The sequence below is a fragment of the Mobula hypostoma genome, chromosome 19, assembly GCF_963921235.1.
Source record: "Mobula hypostoma chromosome 19, sMobHyp1.1, whole genome shotgun sequence".
Classification (NCBI taxonomy): Eukaryota; Metazoa; Chordata; class Chondrichthyes; order Myliobatiformes; family Myliobatidae; genus Mobula; species Mobula hypostoma.
The window spans coordinates 62871496-62890570 of record NC_086115.1 but is presented as its reverse complement, the minus strand read 5'-3'; the positions used below and the strand labels follow the sequence as shown (position 1 = coordinate 62890570).

Sequence of the window (19075 nt, the reverse complement as noted above, 5' to 3'; positions counted from 1 at the left end):
TACTGTGCTACATGGCTGAGGGATGACTTAATAGAAACTGATAAGATTATGAGAGCCATAGGTAGGATTGATGATCAAAATATTTATCCCATGCAGGGGTTCCCAACCTGAGCTCCATGGACCCCTTGGTTAATGGTTCCGTGGCATAAAAAAACTTGGGGACCCCTGATCCCATGATAAGGGTATCAGAACAAGAGGGCACTGGTTTAAGGAGGAAGGGGTCTTCAAGGACATCTGAGAGGCATATTATTTTTACACGGTGAGTGGTAGATATCTGGGTCTTGCTGCCAGTGGACATTTACAATTAATAAATGTAAGAGACATTTGGATGGGCATTTCAATAGACAATACATAGAAGGATATGGTCTTAATGCAGGAAAATGATATTTGTGTAAGACAGGCAGAAATGTCATCATGAGTGATTTAGACCGAGGAGATAATTTCAGTGCAATACAACTCAATGGTTAAACATAGTTCTACTGTAGCTTACGTATCTCTTTACCATTGATTCCACTCTTGGTTATTTACTGAGATACACTGACTGCCTCAACCATTAGAACCAAAGGAGCAGCAACATGAATATGTGCATTCTTCAGTCCATTTCATATCTGTTACTCTTTTCATAATGTGTAGACTTATTTCAGCAATATTTGCTTTCCTCAATGTCCTGGTTACTTTTGCAAACCATTAAACCTTGTACTTCTGACATTTGCCTACCTCCTTCACTAAAACAAAAGATCAATTCTAATGTAGAAAAAAACTATGAATATTTTTGTAGTAAATATGTAAGAACTGAAAGCATGCTGCAGAAATTTAACTTTCTGAGTTTTTGCTCAGATCATTTTGCTTAACCCGTTGTACTTTTTTGATGCACTTTATATTTAGGATAATCTGTCTAGATGGCATGCAAAATTTTTCACTGCATCTTAGTACATTTAACAAGAATGAACCAATTCTTTTTGGTCCCCCATTTGGCTGTTATTGAGATTGAACAAAGTTGTTAAATTTCAAATTTTCAAACTTTCTTCTTGCTGATGATTAAGAAAGAAAGTATTTTGTAAAGAAAGGTGCACGTCATTTCCTTTCGTCTAAGTGTCATCATTATCATTATGTGCTGTGTCATATGATGTCAGCAATCATGGTCTTTCACCATGATTGTTCTTGGCAAATTTTTCTACAGAAATGATTTGCCATTGCCTTCTTCTGGACAGTGTCTTCACAAGATGGGTGACCCCAGCCATTATCAATACTCTTCAGAGATTGTCTGTCTGGGGTCAGTGGTTGCATAACCAGGACTTGTGACCTGCACCGGCTGCTCATACGACCATTCACCACCTGCTCCCATGGCTTCACATGACCCTGATCGGGGTGGGGGGGAGCTAAGCCAGTGCTGCACCTTGCCCAAGGGTGACCTGCAGGTTAGCGGAGGAAAGGAGTGCCTTACACTTCCTTTGGTAGAGATGTTTTTCACCCCACCAATAATTTAAGTTAAATGGAACACTACTGTTTAAGGAAAAAACTGAAAACCAAGTGTATATTTTCACCTATCTTGACAGCATTTTATCCATATTTGAGTTGGGATTCACATTTATAATGGCAGAGATACCCTTGTATTTTTAATTCATTTCCTCAAGCTCACGCCTGGTTTATGCAATGCCATAATATCATGCTTAGAGTATGCACCATCATTCTTGACAATTGCTGTCGAAATTTAGATTTCCAGATGATGCTATCAGGAATTCCTTTGGTAGAGACATCTCTCGACCCTGCCACCCAAAAACTTTGTGTGTGTGTAGTGAAGCAGAAAGACCAGCTTTTTGCTTCACTGCATTAGGGCACCTTGCCCATCATTTTTAAGGAGAAAATTCCCTTTCAAAAAAAAAGACAGAAGGAGGAGATTGTTTGTATTTTTCTGATGCCAATGAAATATTCAAGTGAGGGAGCTGGTCAGTTGTTTGTCCAGTTCTTCCACCAAAAAAACTGGTGCTCCATCTAGTGATGTGACTGAGAACTTGCTGAAACAAAGCAAACAGTCACTAATGCACTAAGAACATGGCTTGGTTTTGTGTTTGAATTCAAAACGTGCAACTTAAATTCAGAATTTTCTCCAGAGTCAAGCACTGCTGAAATATTTTAACAATGGAGGCATGAATATTGTTTCAGTGTTTTGTTTCAAATTATAGTTTCTTTATTTGTTTAAAGAATCAAATACTAGTTATGGAAATAGATTTGAATAAATCTATAATGAATTTAAATACTAAAGTAGTGAAAATTAGACATCCAAATAATACCAAAAAATGATACTTCTTTAAACTTTGTGACACATGTTGTGCTGACATTAGTTTTATCTCTGTATTAAAAACATACTCAGATTCACAATGTACTGCTGCAATTTCGTTGCTAAATTTTAAATGCTTATGTTTCTCCAAGTTTCAATGTTGGCTCTAGAGGAATATGAAGGCTTAGAGCAAAGTCTGGAACTGGAGAAAGATCTCCGAAAGGAAGCTGAGTCCTTTGCTCACGAGGTATGAAAAGTAGCCGCAGTTTTATTAATTGCAGTGTATCTGATCAGCTGTGGACACTCAGCATGTGGAAAGTATAATCCCAGAAATGATGGAATCTACAATGTCATTAACACATTATAACTAGGTACATGGAGAAACTATCAAACATGGAACGTGAAACAGTACAGCACAGAAACAAACCTTTTTAGCCAACTAAATTAATTATCGAAAGGCCGGATAAACTAATCCATCCTTCCAACCCAATGTCAATATCCTTCCATTTCTCCCACATTTATCTGCCTATCTAAACATCTCTTGAAAGTCTTATGTATCTGCCTCTGCCACAACCCCAGGCAGCGCAAACCAGGCACCCACCACTCCATGAAAAAAAAACTTGATCCTGACATCCCAATGATTCAACAGCAGCTTCTTCCCCTTTGCCATCGTATTTCTGATTGGACATTGAACCTACGAATATATATACTTATTGCAAATCACACTTTTTATTATTATGTCTTGCAACGTACTGCCGCAACTTTCATGACCTATCCCAATGATATTAAATCTGATTTTGATTCCTTTGTTTATTATGTTATCAATACAATATTAATATCAAATCAATCTGTCTAACTAATTGTACATATTGTCTGATAGACAGGTTGGAATGGATTTTTAAAGGTTGTAAATAGCATGAACAAGATCACTAGCATCAAGGTCTTGCGGACGACTAAAATAGGTAATTAATTTGGTCAGAATTTCAAGTGCTTGGATTTTTAAAATGTACTTGTCCTCATTTCAGATGCTGGTGGAACAAAAAAAACTAAAAAGACAAAGTCAGATTCTCACTCAGAATATGGTGCCTCATGAGCAGCTCATGAAAGCTCTTGATGAGCTTGCAATTGTGTCAGGGAAAATGGAGCAGGAGAGAATTTTACATGAGAAAAAGGTAAGGTACTTATACAGATGACAGCAATCACTTATCAGAAGTAAGTACTGTGTAATGGGTGGAAAACACACAAAATGCTGGAGGAACTCAGCAGACCAGGCAGCATCTAAGGAAAAAAACAGTCGACATTTCAGGCTGAGACCCTTCGTCAGTCCTGCCGAAGGGTTTCAGCCCAAAATGTCGACTGTACTCTTTTCCATTGATGCTGCTTGATCTGCTGAGTTCGTCCAGAATTTTGTGTCTGTTGCTTAGATTTCGAGCATCTGTAGATTTTCTCCTGTTTGTGACTGCATAATAGGTGTGTACTTTCTTATTATTCTTGGAATATATATGCCTTATGGTTGGGCTAGCCTGGCTATGCCAGTCAGTCAAACATCAGCCACACTCACATTGGATTGCAGTCACGTAAAGACCAAGCCGGGATTTCCTTTGGTTAGGACATTAACGGATTAGATTGTTTGTAGAACAGTTTACCAGGTAAAGGGTTCCATTGAGAAGACTTGGATACAGGGGTCAAGTGTTGATCAGCTGATACGGATCACGAGGTCAGGTCCCGTTGGGTCCGCACGGATCGGTCATAACGGGGCGCTGGGAGTGAACCCAAATGCAAGACACGGACACTGAAGTACTAGGAACAGGACTTGACTAGAGAGCTGTGACAAGAACACAGACTTGGGCTAGGACTTTGGCTTGGAAAGCGGAACCAGGAGAAGGAACTAGGAACTAGGAGCTTGGGCTTGGCCTGGGACTCTGAGCTGGAGACTGGACAAGAACCCAGAACCTGGGTCTTGACTCGGGCTCAGATCCCAGAACTAGGCGAGGACATGACGTGGCTACAAGACTGGAGATGGCTTGGGTTCCTCGAGGTGAAGACATGACGGGGCCCGGGTTCCTCGTGGTGAGGACATGACGGGGCCCGGGTTCCTCGAGGCGAGGACATGACGGGGCCCGGGTTCCTCGAGGCGAGGACATAACGGGGCCCGGGTTCCTCGAGGCGAGGACATGACGGGGCCCGGGTTCCTCGAGGCGAGGACATGACGGGGCCCGGGTTCCTCGAGGCGAGGACATGATGGGGCCCGGGTTCCTCGAGGCGAGGACATGACGGGGCCCGGGTTCCTCGAGGCGAGGACATGACGGGGCCCGGGTTCCTCGAGGCGAGGACTTGGCGGGGCCCGGGTTCCCCGAGGCGAGGACTTGACGTGGCCCGGGTTCCTCGAGGCCAGGACTTGACGGGGCCCGGGAACCTGGGTCGTGACTTGGGCTCAGACTCCAGAACTAGGCGAAGACATGACATGGTCTTGGAAGACAGGACTAGGCGAGGCTACAGGACAGAACAAGTGACTCCTGGGCAAGACGTGGGAACTCCAGTACAGGAGAAGCACATGGACAGGATGAGGCACATGAAGCCTTGACTTGGTACTCAGGAACAGCCGAGCCTTGGACGTAGGAAGACAGGAACCTCGGAACCTTGGACTTGGGACAACAGGAACACAGAACACTGAGCCTTAGTCTTGGGGAGAACAGGAACACAGAGCCTTGGTCTAGAGCACAGGAACACAGGGACATGTAACACAGAGCTGAGACCCCTCCTTGGGAGCAGGACTTAGGGCCGGGACTCGTACACAGAACACAGAGCCGGGACCCCTCCTTGGGAACAGGACTTGGGGCCGGGGTTCTACACAGAACGCTGAACACGAAGCGGCAGTTCCCAACACTAGGTAGCAGCAAACAGCCAGACCTACCTAGCAAAGGCATGGACAGAGACAGTTTCAAACAACAATGGACAGTTTCTCATCTAGCCACAGCAAGGCTCCAGTCTTGCTCCAACGGTTGAACTTGACACCAGCACAGGCAAGGCTTCAGACACTGGTTGCAGGGCAAGGCTTCAGGAGGAAGGGGCCAAGAAGGGATTCAGACAGGGGGTTTTTACAGGAACAATCCAGCAGACAACCCCTGGTCTCTGGAGGTATTTATGTGTCTGCCCAAATGAGAATCATGTGCCTTAATTAGAGCACCCAACAGAAAACCTGGAATACGGATTGACAGACCAGACCGTGAACAGGGATGTGGACTTAACGGACCGGACCATGACAGGATTGCTGGGTCAGGTCACGTTGAGTTCACACGGATCACGGGATTCAGGTCCTGATGAGTTTACACTGATTACGGGATTGAGGTCCTGGTGAGTTTACACTCTTCACGTGACTCAGGTCCTGGTGAGTTTACACTCTTCACGTGACTCAGGTCCTGGTGAGTTTACATCAATCACGGGATTGAAGTCCTGGTGAGTTTACACTGATCACAGAAGTCAGGTCCTGCTGAGTTTACACTCTTCACGGGAGTCAGGTCCTGGCGAGTTTGCACCGATCATGGGAGTGAGGTCCTGGTGAGTAAAGATCAATCACGGGAGTGAGGTCCTGGTGAGTTTACACTGATCACGGGAGTGAGGTCATGGTGAGTTTACACCGATCATGGGAGTGAGGTCCTGGTGAGTTTACACCGATCGCAGGATTCATGTCCTGATTAGTTTCCACCGATCACGGGAGTGAGGTCCTGGTGAGTTTACACTCTTTATGGGAGTGAGATCCTGGTGAGTTTACACCGATCAAGGGAGTGAGATCCTGGTGAGTTTACACTGATCACAGGAGTGAGGTCATGGTGAGTTTACACCGATCACGGGAGTGAGGTCCTGGTGAGTTTACACTCTTTACGGGAGTGGGATCATGGTGAGTTTACATCGATCATGGGATTCAGGTCCTGGTGAGTTTACACCAATCATGGGTGTCAGGTCCTGGTGAGTTGACACAGTTTACTGGGGTCATGTTCTGGTGAGTTAGCAAGGATCACGGGGTTAGGTTCTGGTCAGTCGAAATGCAGTATGGCAAAAATCACTCATTGAGCCAAATGCTAAACCATGAAAATTTCCAAGTAGTTGGATAACATTTTTATATTTTAGTATAGACTTTCATGTGGTAACCTAGTGTACCATGTCATATGACATGAAATACTGTTGTATGGATATAGAAATATAGACATAAAACTTACAGCACCACGCAGCTGTAGGTTTTGCCAAACATGTCCTTACCTTAGAAATTACCTAGGGTTACCCATAGCCCTCTGTTTTTCTGAGCTCCTTATACCTGTCCAGGAGTCTCTGAAAAGACCCTATTGTATCCACCTTCACCACCGTCGCCGGCAGCCCATTCCACGCACTCACCACTCTCTGCGTAAAAATACTTACCCCTGATATCTCCTCTGTACCTACTTCCAAGCACCTTAAAACTGTGCCCTCTCATGTTAGCCATTTCAGGCCTGGGGAAAAACCTCCGACTATCCACATGATCAACGCCTCTCATCATCTTATACACCTCTGTCAGTTCACCTCTAATCCTCTGTCGCTCCAAGGAGAAAAGGCCAAGTTCACTCAACCTATTCTTATAGGGCATGCTCCCCAATCCAGGCAACATCCTTGTAAATCTCCTCTGCACCCTATCTATATTTTCCACATCCGGTCTGTAGTGAGGTGACCAGAACTGAGCACAATACTCCAAATGGGGATCTCACCAGGGTCCTTTATAATTGCAACATTACCTCTTGGCTCCTAAACTCAATCCCATGATTGATGAAGGCCAATGCATTGTATGCTTTCTTAACCTCACAGTCAACCTGCGCAGCTGCTTAGAGCATCCTATAGACTTGGACCCCAAGATCCCTCTGATCCTTCACACTGCCAAGGGTCTTGCCATTAATACTATATTCTACCATCAAATGAACCACTTCACACTTATCTAGGTTGAACTCCATTTGCCACTTCTCAGCCCAGTTTTGCATTCTATCGATGTTTCTTTGTATGTAACCTCTTACAGCCCTGCACACTATCCACAACCTTTGTGTCGTTAGCAAATTTACTAACCCTTCCCTCCACTTCCTCATCTTGGTCGTTTATAAAAATCACGAAGAAAAGGAGTCCCAGAACAGACCCCTGAGGCACCATCCAAATCTGGATATTTGGATGGTATCTTTATCCTTGTGACTTCATAAACCACTACACTAAAGAACCTAGAGCAAGGGTTCCCAATATTTTTATGCCATGGCCCCTACCATTAGTTGAGGAGTCCTTAGACCCTGGGTTGGAAACCCCTGCGGTTTAGAGAGACCTGCCACTGGGTCACATGGAACTTATAGTAAGTGAACTTGTTCAAATACAGTGGCGATCCACTGGACAATACTTAGTAAATACTATCTTCTAGAAAACAAATTTTATTTGGATGTTTCCCTGATCAGGAGGTTCATCTGTGACGACTTGTTTGTGAATAGTTTACTTAACAATGAGAAGATATGAAGACAAAATTGACAGAAATGTTGAGATAGATCATTTTCACCAGAAGAATTATAATGAGGGAATTTGCAAGACAAGTGAAATGGAACATATATAAAGTACTAACGTCAGCCTTTCTTTTTGGGTTGTCAGGTAAAGGAGTTGGAGGAACAGTTGAATGATTCAAGATTTCAGAAAGAAGTAAACTCACTAAAGAAACAGCTTAAACTTTTCAAAGAAGACAAAGAGGAACTCGAAGTTCAGTGTAAAAAGTGCGATGAGCAAGTGCGGGATTTGAAACATACCAGTATGTTTTCTGTTCTTTATTGTAGTATAGATTAAAAAAAATTTTAAATTTGTTTAAGACTGCGAAGGTCTAGGCTGAATTCTTGTAATAATTTGCAAAACTCTTTGTCACCCCTAGGAATGTTTGAGGGCCTTCTAGTTTCTTAGAAAACAAACTGGACCTGAGATGAAGTATTAATACAAAAACATAGCCATTTTTCCAATTTATTGATTTGTGACTTTCCCATATTTTGTCCGATTTTATACGTCATTGGATGACATAGGAGCATTGTGGGTAGCACAATGCTTTACCGTACCAGTGACCCAGGTTCATTTCTCGCCGCTGCTTGTAAGGAGGTTGTACGTTCTCCCAGTGACCATGTGGATTTCCTCCAGGTACTCTGGTTTCCTCCCACATTCCAAAGATGTATCGGTTGACAGGTTAATTGGTCATTGTAAATTGTCCTGTGATTAGGCTCGGATTAAATTGGGGGATTGCTGGGCGGCACGGCTCAGAGTACTGCAAGGGCCTACTCCACACTGTATCTCAATAAATTAGAAACAAATAAATTATGCAACAGCAATACACAACTATTTTGTTTTCCCCATGTTCAGGCCAATATTTAGCGCTCTTTGCAAGAAGAAAGGAGGGGAATTGGAGGATATGGAAATGAGCAGTAATAGGAAATGGAGAAGTTAAGAGCAGAACTGAAGATGCAAGCACAGTAACTGTAGACACAAGGTAGCAGGGGCTGGAATGAAAACTAACTGCTGGAACAACTCATCAGGTCAACCAGCAACTCTGGTCCTGATACTGGGACTCAACCCAGACTGTGCACTCTACCTATGCCTTCACAGATGCTGCCTAACCTGCCAAGTTCATCCTGCAGTTTGCATTTTTCAAAGAAGAGTATATACAGGCAACACGAAAGAAAATTAGCTATAGGGACCAAATTGCCTGGAGGAGACTGGATGCATAAATAAATGACTGACAGTTATGGAGGGGAGAGAGGAAACAATATTTTAAATTACTACTATGTGTTTTGGGGTAGAGATCATGCATGTAAATTGGGCTAAACTATGACAGGGCAATGAGGACTACAATTACACTTATTGAGGCATAGAAAGATCTGGATATTGGGGTGGTAAATTGGACAAGTGAGTATGCAGATGATACTAAGATAGGTGGCGTTGTGGATAATGAAGTAGGTTTTCAAAGCTTGTGGAGAGATTTAGCTCAGTTAGAAGAGCGGGCTGAAAGATTGCAGATGGAGTTTAATGCTGAAAAATGTGAGGTGCTACATTTTGGTAGGACTAATCAAAATAGGACATACATAGTAAATGGTAGGGCATTGAAGAATGCAGTACAACAGAGGGATCTAGGAATAATGGTGCATAGTTCCCTGAAGGTGGAATCTCAAGTGGATAGGGTGGTGAAGAAAGCTTTTGGTATGCTGGCCTTTATTAATCAGAGCATTGAGTATAGAAGTTGGGATGTAATGTTGAAATTGTATAAGGCATTGGTAAGGCCAAATTTGGAGTATTGTGTACAGTTCTGGTCACCGAATTATAGGAAAGATGTCAATAAAATTGAGGGAGTACAGAGGAGATTTACTAAAATGTTGCCTGGGTTTCATCTCCTAAGTTACAGAGAAAGGTTGAACAAGTTAGGTCTTTATTCTTTGGAGCGTAGAAGGTTGAGGGGGGACTTGATAGAGGTATTTAAAATTATGAGGGGGATTGACAGAGTTGATGTGGATAGGCTTTTTCCATTGAGAGTGGGGGAAACAAGAGGACATGAGTTGAGAGTTAAAGGGCAAAAGTTTAGGGGTAACACGAGGGGGAACTTCTTTACTCAGAGAGTGGTAGCTGTGTGAAACGAGCTTCCAGCAGAAGTGGTAGAGGCAGGTTCGATGTTGTCGTTTAAAGTTAAATTGGATAGATATATGGACAGGAAAGGAATGGAGGGTTATGGGCTGAGTGCAGGTCGGTGGGACTAGGTGAGAGTAAGAGTTCAGCACTGACTAGAAGGGCCGAGATGGCCTGTTTCTGTGCTGTAATTGTTATATGGTTATAAAGAGAGCAGAATTAGAAGAGGTTAGAAGTTGTGTGGATGTGGAAGTGCAGATGGAGATGAGGTGGGCCAGATGAGCCACTGGTTGTGCAAGGCTGAAGTAGGAATGATTAGAAAAGCATTAGCATCAAGTGTTGAAGTGGCAGGGATATGGATACGGATTTACATGTGGGCAATGATGGAATTCCTCCAAGAGAGCCACAACCTTGTCATGGGGTTTGGAGGCTTGCGTGTCTCAATAACTCGGAGAGCCTTGCTGGCTGGATCAGGACTTTATACTTTGGCTTTTGGTAGGGTCACCCATACCAAACAGACCAAAGGGTAGAGGGCATACTAAGAGTGATCCACTGGTCCTTTTGGGTAGGGGTTCAGCTCAGGACTAACAGCTCTGACTGATCAAACAAAACTGTTATGGAACCAGTAGTGAAGAATCATTTTACATCTTAGTGTGAGCCTCCACCCAGGACTTGTATGGGTGACAGTAGTGAAAGCTGAGAGGAAGCTTCTGACATGATGAAGCAAGTGCTGAACACTGCTGGAGATGCAGGATCTTCATTGCTGCCTTAAACACCAGTGGTGTAACGGGCAGTCAGTAAAGATGTTACTGTGAGAGGCAGTGGTTGTGGTTGGGAAGAAAATCTAACAAAGAACAGTGAACTCGGTCTAATAGCAGAGGACACAAAATTGAAATAGTGTGAAACATAAATAAAATAGGGCACACTCATCAAAGAGCGTACCATCCATGGAAAGAGAAACAGTGTTAAATTTTCAGGATGATTATCTTGCACTGAGAAAGAAAATAGACATCAGCAGGTTTTATGATTCAGAGGAAGCAGTAGGAAAGAGGAGCAGCAAGTGGAAGCTTGTCAATGTGGTGAGCGGCTAAAAGATGAAGTGGCAATTTGAGGTGAAAGGGCGAGTTGTGGAACCCAGTGGAAGAAGTGCAGCTGGGATACAGGATTTATATACCAGTGGAAAATAAAAGTGCAAAAGTTTAAAGTTCAAAGTACATTTATTATCAAAGTATATATAAATTATACAATCTTGAGATTTGTCTGCTTACAGGCAGCCACTAAACAACAAACCTGAAAGAACACAATTAAAAAAAGACCAACAAAGACCCAGCGCACAGAGAGAGGGAGAAAACACAGATTGTGCAAACAATAAAAGCAAGCAACAGCATTCAGGACGAAATTGAGTACATAGACATGAAGCTTGAAAATCAGAAGCAATATGTGCTGACAATATTGAATTGAATTGACTTTATTTCTTACATCCTTCACATACGTGAGGAGTAAAATTCTTTACGATACGTCTCCATCTAAATAGGCAATGTGCAATCATAGTAATTAATAATAAATAGAACAGTCAATGTAATAGAATACACTCAAATCAGCGTGAGTTAATCAGTCTGATGGAAATCAGTACTGAGTACTGGAAATCACTGAATATATATGTTGTCCAGAAAGTTACTTAGTACCTGGGCAGAAGATGAAGCTTACATCGTGCTTTATTGTAACAATATCAGCAGCTGAGGATGGAGAATTTAGAATGGAGTGGGACATTGCATAGATCCCTGCTCATGGACTGTTTGTCCCACTCCCATCACAAAAGAGGCTACGTAGCATCCAAGTCAGCACCCCTAGACTCAAAAACAGATACTTTCCCCAAGCAGTAGGGCTGGTCTGCACAGTCTCCCACAAACCCACTAGGATTAATTGGTTATTGTACATTACTCTGTGATTAGGCTAAGATTAAATTGATTGCTGGTGGCGTGGCTTGAAGGGCCTATTCCAAGCTGTATTTCTAGACAAATAAATAGTTGGAAAATGTTCCCCTTTCAATGCAGAAAGGCATTAGTTCAGAAGGGAAGATGTGTAATGTTGGAGATGTTGAAGTTCTGTTGAATTTTGAGGCTGGCTGCATAGGAAGTGAAGGTGAGGGGCTCTGGGAGTGGAGAGAAAGAAAATAGGTAGAAGGTGTGAAAGACCGAAAGGACATGTTTAAAGCTCTGTTGGCTCTGGCTGAGGGAAATCCTTGCTTATGGAACAAGAAGAGATAATGGAAGGGTTGGCATGCAATCGGAATAGTTGCAACAGAATGACAAGGTAAGTGAAATAAAGTCTTTGCAGAAAGTTAGGGAGAAGCAACTGCAGTTAATGTGTACATGATATCCCGTGGTCTTGAGGTCGATCTTTCTCCGGAAGTGACGACAGAGAAGATGGGAAGGAAAAGAGGAAGTTGGAGGTGAAACATATGATGATGAAAACAGCTGGTGGGTGGCAGGAAAGAGTGGAGATTCTGTCATTGGCAGAAAACTGTTGCAAAAGGCTCCAGAACAAAAGAATGTCCTGCATTTTCCATAAAGAAGGCAGCATGTTGGATTTGCGTAGGTTCCTCTGGTATAATCTTTTATTTGGGAAGTGTGTGAAGTGAGAGAAATAGTATAATGAAAGACAAATGGAGGGGATGAGATTTGGTGGAGAGGGATTAATTCGGCCTCTGCTTTAGGAAGATACCAATGAGTTTAGATTTCCACAATGGGATTTACAGGGGAACTGGACTGCAGAAAATGTATAGAGCACATTGATTACATCATACTATCAGATGTGAAAATGTCATTACTAATTTCTATGACACATAGGTGGTGTTAGCTTAACATTTAAAGTTCTGGTACTTCTGTTACAGTTGACGAACTGGGAAAACGTATCAAACGAGCAGAAATGTCTTCACTGTCACCAGAGCCACCACTGGCTCCACCTCTTCCACCGATGTCACCTTCTTCAGATCCTCTAAAGTAATGAAAACACTCTTATTCCTCTATTCTAAATCTTTTGATAAATCAGTATTTAAACATGTAATATTGGCATGTTTATAGTGCTTTAGATTTGTCAAAATCAAACAGGTGCCTTACAAAATTTGGCTACAGTTTAATTCACTATCAAATGCTTACGTTTGGCATTTAAATTCAAAGTTCAAGTTTTAAAGTGAATTTATTATCCAAGTACATAGATGTCACCATATACAACCCTGAGATTCATTTTCTTGCAGGCATTCACAATAAATAAAAGAAATACAATAGAATCAATGAAATACCGTACCCAACAGGATGGACAAACAACCAATGCACAAAGGACAACAAAATATGCAAATATTAAAGAAAAACAGTGATGTTACTAAATAAGCAATAAATACTGAGAACATAAGATGAAGAGTCCTTGAAAGTCAGTGCATGTGTTGCAGGGATGTTTTTATTAAGTTCAAAATCTTACTTTTAATCTCAATATGATACCAAAGGAATATACTGTATGTACAAGAGGGAGAACTTCAAAGCTATGTCTTTCAGTTAACAGCTGCTTGTGGAGTGACACATACAAAATGCTGGAGGAACTCTACAGGTCAGCCAGCATCTATGCAGGGGAATAAACAGTTGACATTTCGGTTGAGAGGGTCAACCTTTCAATGCTGCTTAACGTGCTGAGTTCCATCAGGAATGTGGGTGTGTTACCATGGATTTCCAGTATCTGCAGAACCTCTTGTGTTTATGATTTGCAGCTCATTGTAAAGCACCATTCTCATAAACTGGAATGATAGATCTGATGGTTTGTGGCTGCACATACTTTGTCTGCTTCTTGGAATCACTATCTGTAGAGAATATAGCACCAGCAGCTCAGTGATGATAGATCTGATGGGTTGTGACTGCACCAACTCTGTCTGAGTCTTGGTATCACTATCTGCAGAAAAGATAACTCCAGCAACTCAGTCATGCATACGTTTCATTTCTCCAATCCTTTTTTATAACAAGGATTTGCATTTATCTGACAGCTTTAACATAACTAAATGCCCCTATCAGCTGCCACCTGAGTCGTATTAACTAAGGTTTGATTTGAGTCATTGAAAGAGATGAGGACAGGTGATCAAGGAAGAGTAGACGGGTTCAGACAGGAATTCTCCGCAGCTGCGCACTCACTTTCAGGGTGTCTGCAGTTCATGTTCCAGGTCTTATATTTACCGTTTTTGTTAAGTGTGTCGAGGATGGACAGGCCGACTCGGGGGAATGCCATACTAGATCTAGTACTAGGTAACGAACCGGGTCAGGTCACAGATCTCTCAGTGGGTGAGCATCTGGGGGACAGTGACCACCGCTCCCTGGCCTTTAGCATTATCATGGAAAAGGATAGAATCAGAGAGGACAGGAAAATTTTTAATTGGGGAAGAGCAAATTATGAGGCTATAAGGCTAGAACTTGCGGGTGTGAATTGGGGTGATGTTTTTGCAGGGAAATGTACTATGGACATGTGGTCAATGTTTAAGGATCTCTTGCAGGATGTTAGGGATAAATTTGTCCTGGTGAGGAAGATAAAGAATGGTAGGGTGAAGGAACCATGGGTAACAAGTGAGGTGGAGAATCTAGTCAGGTGGAAGAAGGCAGCAGACATGAGGTTTAGGAAGCAAGGATCAGATGGGTCTATTGAGGAATATAGGGAAGCAAGAAAGGAGCTTAAGAAGGAGCTGAGAAGAGCAAGAAGGGGACATGAGAAGGCCTTGGCGAGTAGGGTAAAGGAAAACCCCAAGGCATTCTTCAATTATGTGAAGAAAAAAAGGATGACAGGAGTGAAGGTAGGACCGATTAGAGATAAAGATGGGAAGATGTGCCTGGAGGCTGTGGAAGTGAGCAAGGTCCTCAATGAATACTTCTCTTCGGTATTCACCAATGAGAGAGAACTTGATGACGGTGAGGACTATATGAGTGAGGTTGATGTTCTGGAGCATGTTGATATTAAGGGAGAAGAGATGTTGGAGTTGTTAAAATACATTAGGACAGATAAGTCCCCGGGACCTGACAGAATATTTCCCCAGTCTGCTCCACGAGGTGAGGGAAGAGATTGCTGAGCCTCTGACTAGGATCTTTATGTCCTCGTTGTCCATGGGAATGGTACCGGAGGATTGGAGGGAGGTGAATGTTGTCCCCTTGTTCAAAAAAGGTAGTAGGGATAGTCCGGGTAATTATAGATCAGTGAGCCTTATGTCTGTGGTGGGAAAGCTGTTGGAAAAGATTCTTAGAGATAGGATCTATGGGCATTTAGAGAATCATGGTCTGATCAGGGACAGTCAGCATGGCTTTGTGAAGGGCAGATCCTGTTTAACAAGCCTGATAGAGTTCTTTGAGGAGGTGACCAGGCATATAGATGAGGGTAGTGCAGTGGATGTGATCTACATGGACTTTAGTAAGGCATTTGACAAGGTTCCACATGGTAGGTTTATTCAGAAAGTCAGAAGGCATGGGATCCAGGGAAGTTTGGCCAGGTGGATTCAGAATTGGCTTGTCTGCAGAAGGCAGAGGGTGGTGGTGGAGGGAGTACATTCAGATTGGAGGATTGTGACTAGTGGTGTCCCACAAGGATCGGTTCTGGAACCTCTACTTTTCGTGATTTTTATTAACGACCTGGATGTGAGGGTAGAAGGGTGGGTTGGCAAGTTTGCAGATGACACAAAGATTGGTGGTGTTGTAGATAGTGTAGAAGATTGTCAAAGATTACAGAGAGACATTGATAGAATGCAGAAGTGGGCTGAGAAGTGGCTGATGGAGATCAACCCAGAGAAGTGTGAGGTGGTACACTTTGGAAGGACAAGCTCCAAGGCAGAATACAAAGTAAATGATAGGATACTTGGTAGTGTGGAAGAGCAGAGGGATCTGGGGGTACATGTCCACAGATCCCTGAAAGTTGCCTCACAGGTAGATGGGGTAGTTAAGAAAGCTTATGGGGTGTTAGCTTTCATAAGTCGAGGGATAGAGTTTAAGAGTCGCCAGGTAATGATGCAGCTCTATAAAACTCTGGTTAGGCCACACTTGGAGTACTGTGTCCAGTTCTGGTCACCTCACTATAGGAAGGATGTGGAAGCATTGGAAAGGGTACAGAGGAGATTTACCAGGATGCTGCCTGGTTTAGAGAATATGCATTATAATCAGAGATTAAGGGAGCTAGGGCTTTACTCTTTGGAGAGAAGGAGGATGAGAGGAGACATGATAGAGGTGTACAAGATATTAAGAGGAATAGATAGAGTGGATAGCCAGCACATCTGCCCCAGGGCACCACTGCTCAATACAAGAGGACATGGCTTTAAGGTAAGGAGCGGGAAGTTCAAGGGGGATATTAGAGGAAGGTTTTTTACTCAGAGAGTGGTTGGTGCATGGAATGCACTGCCTGAGTCAGTGGTGGAGGCAGATACACTCGTGAAGTCTAAGAGGCTACTAGACAGGTATATGGAGGAATCTAAGGTGGGGGCTTATATGGGAGGCAGGGTTTGAGGGTCGGCACAACATTGTGGGCCAAAGGGCCTGTAATGTGCTGTAATATTCTATGTCCTATGTTCTATGTACTGTTTTCACGATTTATCCCCTTTTGTAAATTGGATATTTCTTGGGCTTGTGTGTGTTTTTCAGTGAATTCTGTTGTGTAGGAAGATGATCCTCAAGGTTGTATATGGTATACATACTTTGATAATAAATTTGAACTTTGATCTCTAGCCCTTTGCTTCTGTAGGCATTGCCTTTGGTGGTGGAACAATTAAATCCAGAGATGATTATGAGACCAAAATTGACCAAATGCAGATCCTCAGAGGACTGTATGACTGAAGGAGAGTATTATCCTTTGGAGACATTTGACTACACAATGTTCAGAATCCAGATGATATTTTCTGTTTGATTAAACCTTTTAATATAATTGACAAGTATAATATCATCAAGCTTGTCAGGCTCATAGTGAAAAGTTGTCAGTTGAATGTTCATCATAGCATGCAGAAAAGTAATTTATTCTTTACATAATTTGCTACAGTTGGAAAACATTTTCTAATTTGTTAACTGGCAGCTGTCAGGTATCTTGTGACAATAATTTACCCAGGCAGAGATATCTACTCCAAAACAACAACAGGTTTAGTCTGTATTGCTGTTGGAGACTCTGGTCTCCTGATGGACAATCCTGTGAGCTAGCAGAAGACCTACTAGTTCTTTTCTCACTATTCCTCTTCTCCTCTTTATACTGGCTATCTTTCCTCCCCCCTCTCATCCCTGCTGTTTGGATTTGACCCAAAGCCTCGGCAATTCCTTTCCTCCTAAGACTTCCTTCAGCAGATTAGTTATTTCTTCTGATTCCAACATCTGTGGTCTCACGTGTCTGGTGTACAGGACTCCCCAATACCAGGGTGACTTCTCGGAGTTTCTACTTAAATGACCTGAGCACAACATTAAGGCAGTAACTGTGGACAGGTGGGATGGCCTTTTTTGGGTGGGATGTCAAACCAGAGTCCCTCTGCTCTCCCCAGTTCACGGTGAAAGTTTCCAATACATTCTTTCTCCAGATGGTGGTGGAGGCAAGAACGTTAGATATATTTAATACTTACTAAGGTCAAAGACTTGGAATTGATTTATTATTGTCACATGTATTCAAGTTCAGTGAAAGGCTTACCTTGCATACTGTTCATACAGTTCAAACCCTTACACAGTGCATTGAGGTGGAACAAGGTAAAACAATAACAATGCAGATAAAGTGTAACAGATGAGTTAGGGGGATGTGAGGGGTACGAGTTTTACTCCAAGAGTCATGGATGCCTGCAATGCATTGTCTGGTGTGGTGGTAGAGGCAAAGACATTGGGAGCTTTTAAGAGACATTTGGATAGGCATGTGGATGTAAGGAAGATGGAGGGATATGGACAAGGTGTAGGTAGGAGGGATTAGTGTTTGGGTGTTTTTGATTTGCCTTTCAGCTGGTTCAGCACAGCGTTGTGGGCCGAATAGCCTGCTCCTGTGCTGTACTCCTCTACGTTCTGTAGATATAGAGAAAGTGTAGTGCAGGTAGATAATAAGTTAGATTGTGAGTTAGAGTTAGAGTTCATCTTATCAGAATTGAGGGATTTAAGGATGTGATGCTGAGGCATTATGAAGAATTGGCCAGTTCACACTTGGAGTATTGTGAGCAATTTTGGGCCCCTTATCTATGAAAGGATGGGCTAGCATTGGAGAGGGTTCAGAGGAGAGTCATGAGAATGACCCTGGGTATGAACGGGTTGACATATGAAGAATGTTTGGTGGTTCTGGGGCTTTACTCACTGGAGTTTAGAAGAATGAGGTGGAATCCAGTTAAAACCTATTGAATATTGGAGGACTTAGATAGAGTGGACATGGAGAGGATGCTTCTTATAGTGGGGAAGTCTAGGACCAGAGGGCACAGCCTCAGAATAAAAGGTTGTCCCTTTAGAACAGAGATGAGGAGAAATTTCTTTAGCCAGAGGGTGGTGAATCTGTGGAATTCATTGCAATGTGTGGCTATAGAAGCCAAGTCATTGGGCATATTTAAAGCAGATAGGTTCTTGATTAGGAAGGGCATCAAAGGTTATGGGGTGAAGACAGGAGAATGGGGTTGTGAAGGAGAACAAATCAACCATGATAGAATGATGGCACAGACCTGAGGGGCTGAATGGCCTAATGCTGCTCTTGTGCCTGATGGGTGTGGAGAACTGACACAGAAGAGGAGTTGAGGCCAGCGTAGGTTAGCCATGATACAACCATTCTTGATAGAATCTCAGATGGAGACAAGAGGGCGTACATGAGTGAGATATGCCAACTAGTGGAGTGGTGCCACTGCAACAACCTGGCACTCAACGTCAGTAAGACGAAAGAGCTGATTGTGCACTTCAGGAAGGAATACATGTCGTCTCATCCTTCATAGAGGGATCAGAAATAGAGAGAGTGAACAGTTTCAAGTTCCTGGATGTTAAGATCTCTGAGGGTCTAACCTGGTCCCAACATATCGATGCAGTTATAAAGAAGGCAAAACAGCAGGTATACTTTATTAGGAGTTCAAAGAGATTTGGTACGTTAACAAATACACTCAAAAACTTCTATAGATGTACTGTGGAGAGCATTCTGACAGGCTGCATCACTGTCTGG

General features: G+C 42.9%; 1 protein-coding gene across 6 annotated transcripts in view; it reads left to right on the top strand.

The window, feature by feature from the left end:
- Positions 1 to 19075, top strand: part of shtn1 (shootin 1) — a 117426-nt gene that overhangs the window by 57979 nt on the left and 40372 nt on the right. For all 6 annotated transcript variants that reach the window (XR_010021041.1, XR_010021040.1, XR_010021039.1 and 3 more), the window contains exons 8-11: positions 2431 to 2525; positions 3304 to 3450; positions 7922 to 8075; positions 12816 to 12924. Coding sequence is in view for 2 of the 6 variants with exons in the window: in XM_063072046.1 (XP_062928116.1) it covers positions 2431 to 2525; positions 3304 to 3450; positions 7922 to 8075; positions 12816 to 12924 (505 nt within the window). In the remaining 4 variants the exon portion in view is untranslated. The remainder of the gene's footprint in view (positions 1 to 2430; positions 2526 to 3303; positions 3451 to 7921; positions 8076 to 12815; positions 12925 to 19075) is intronic.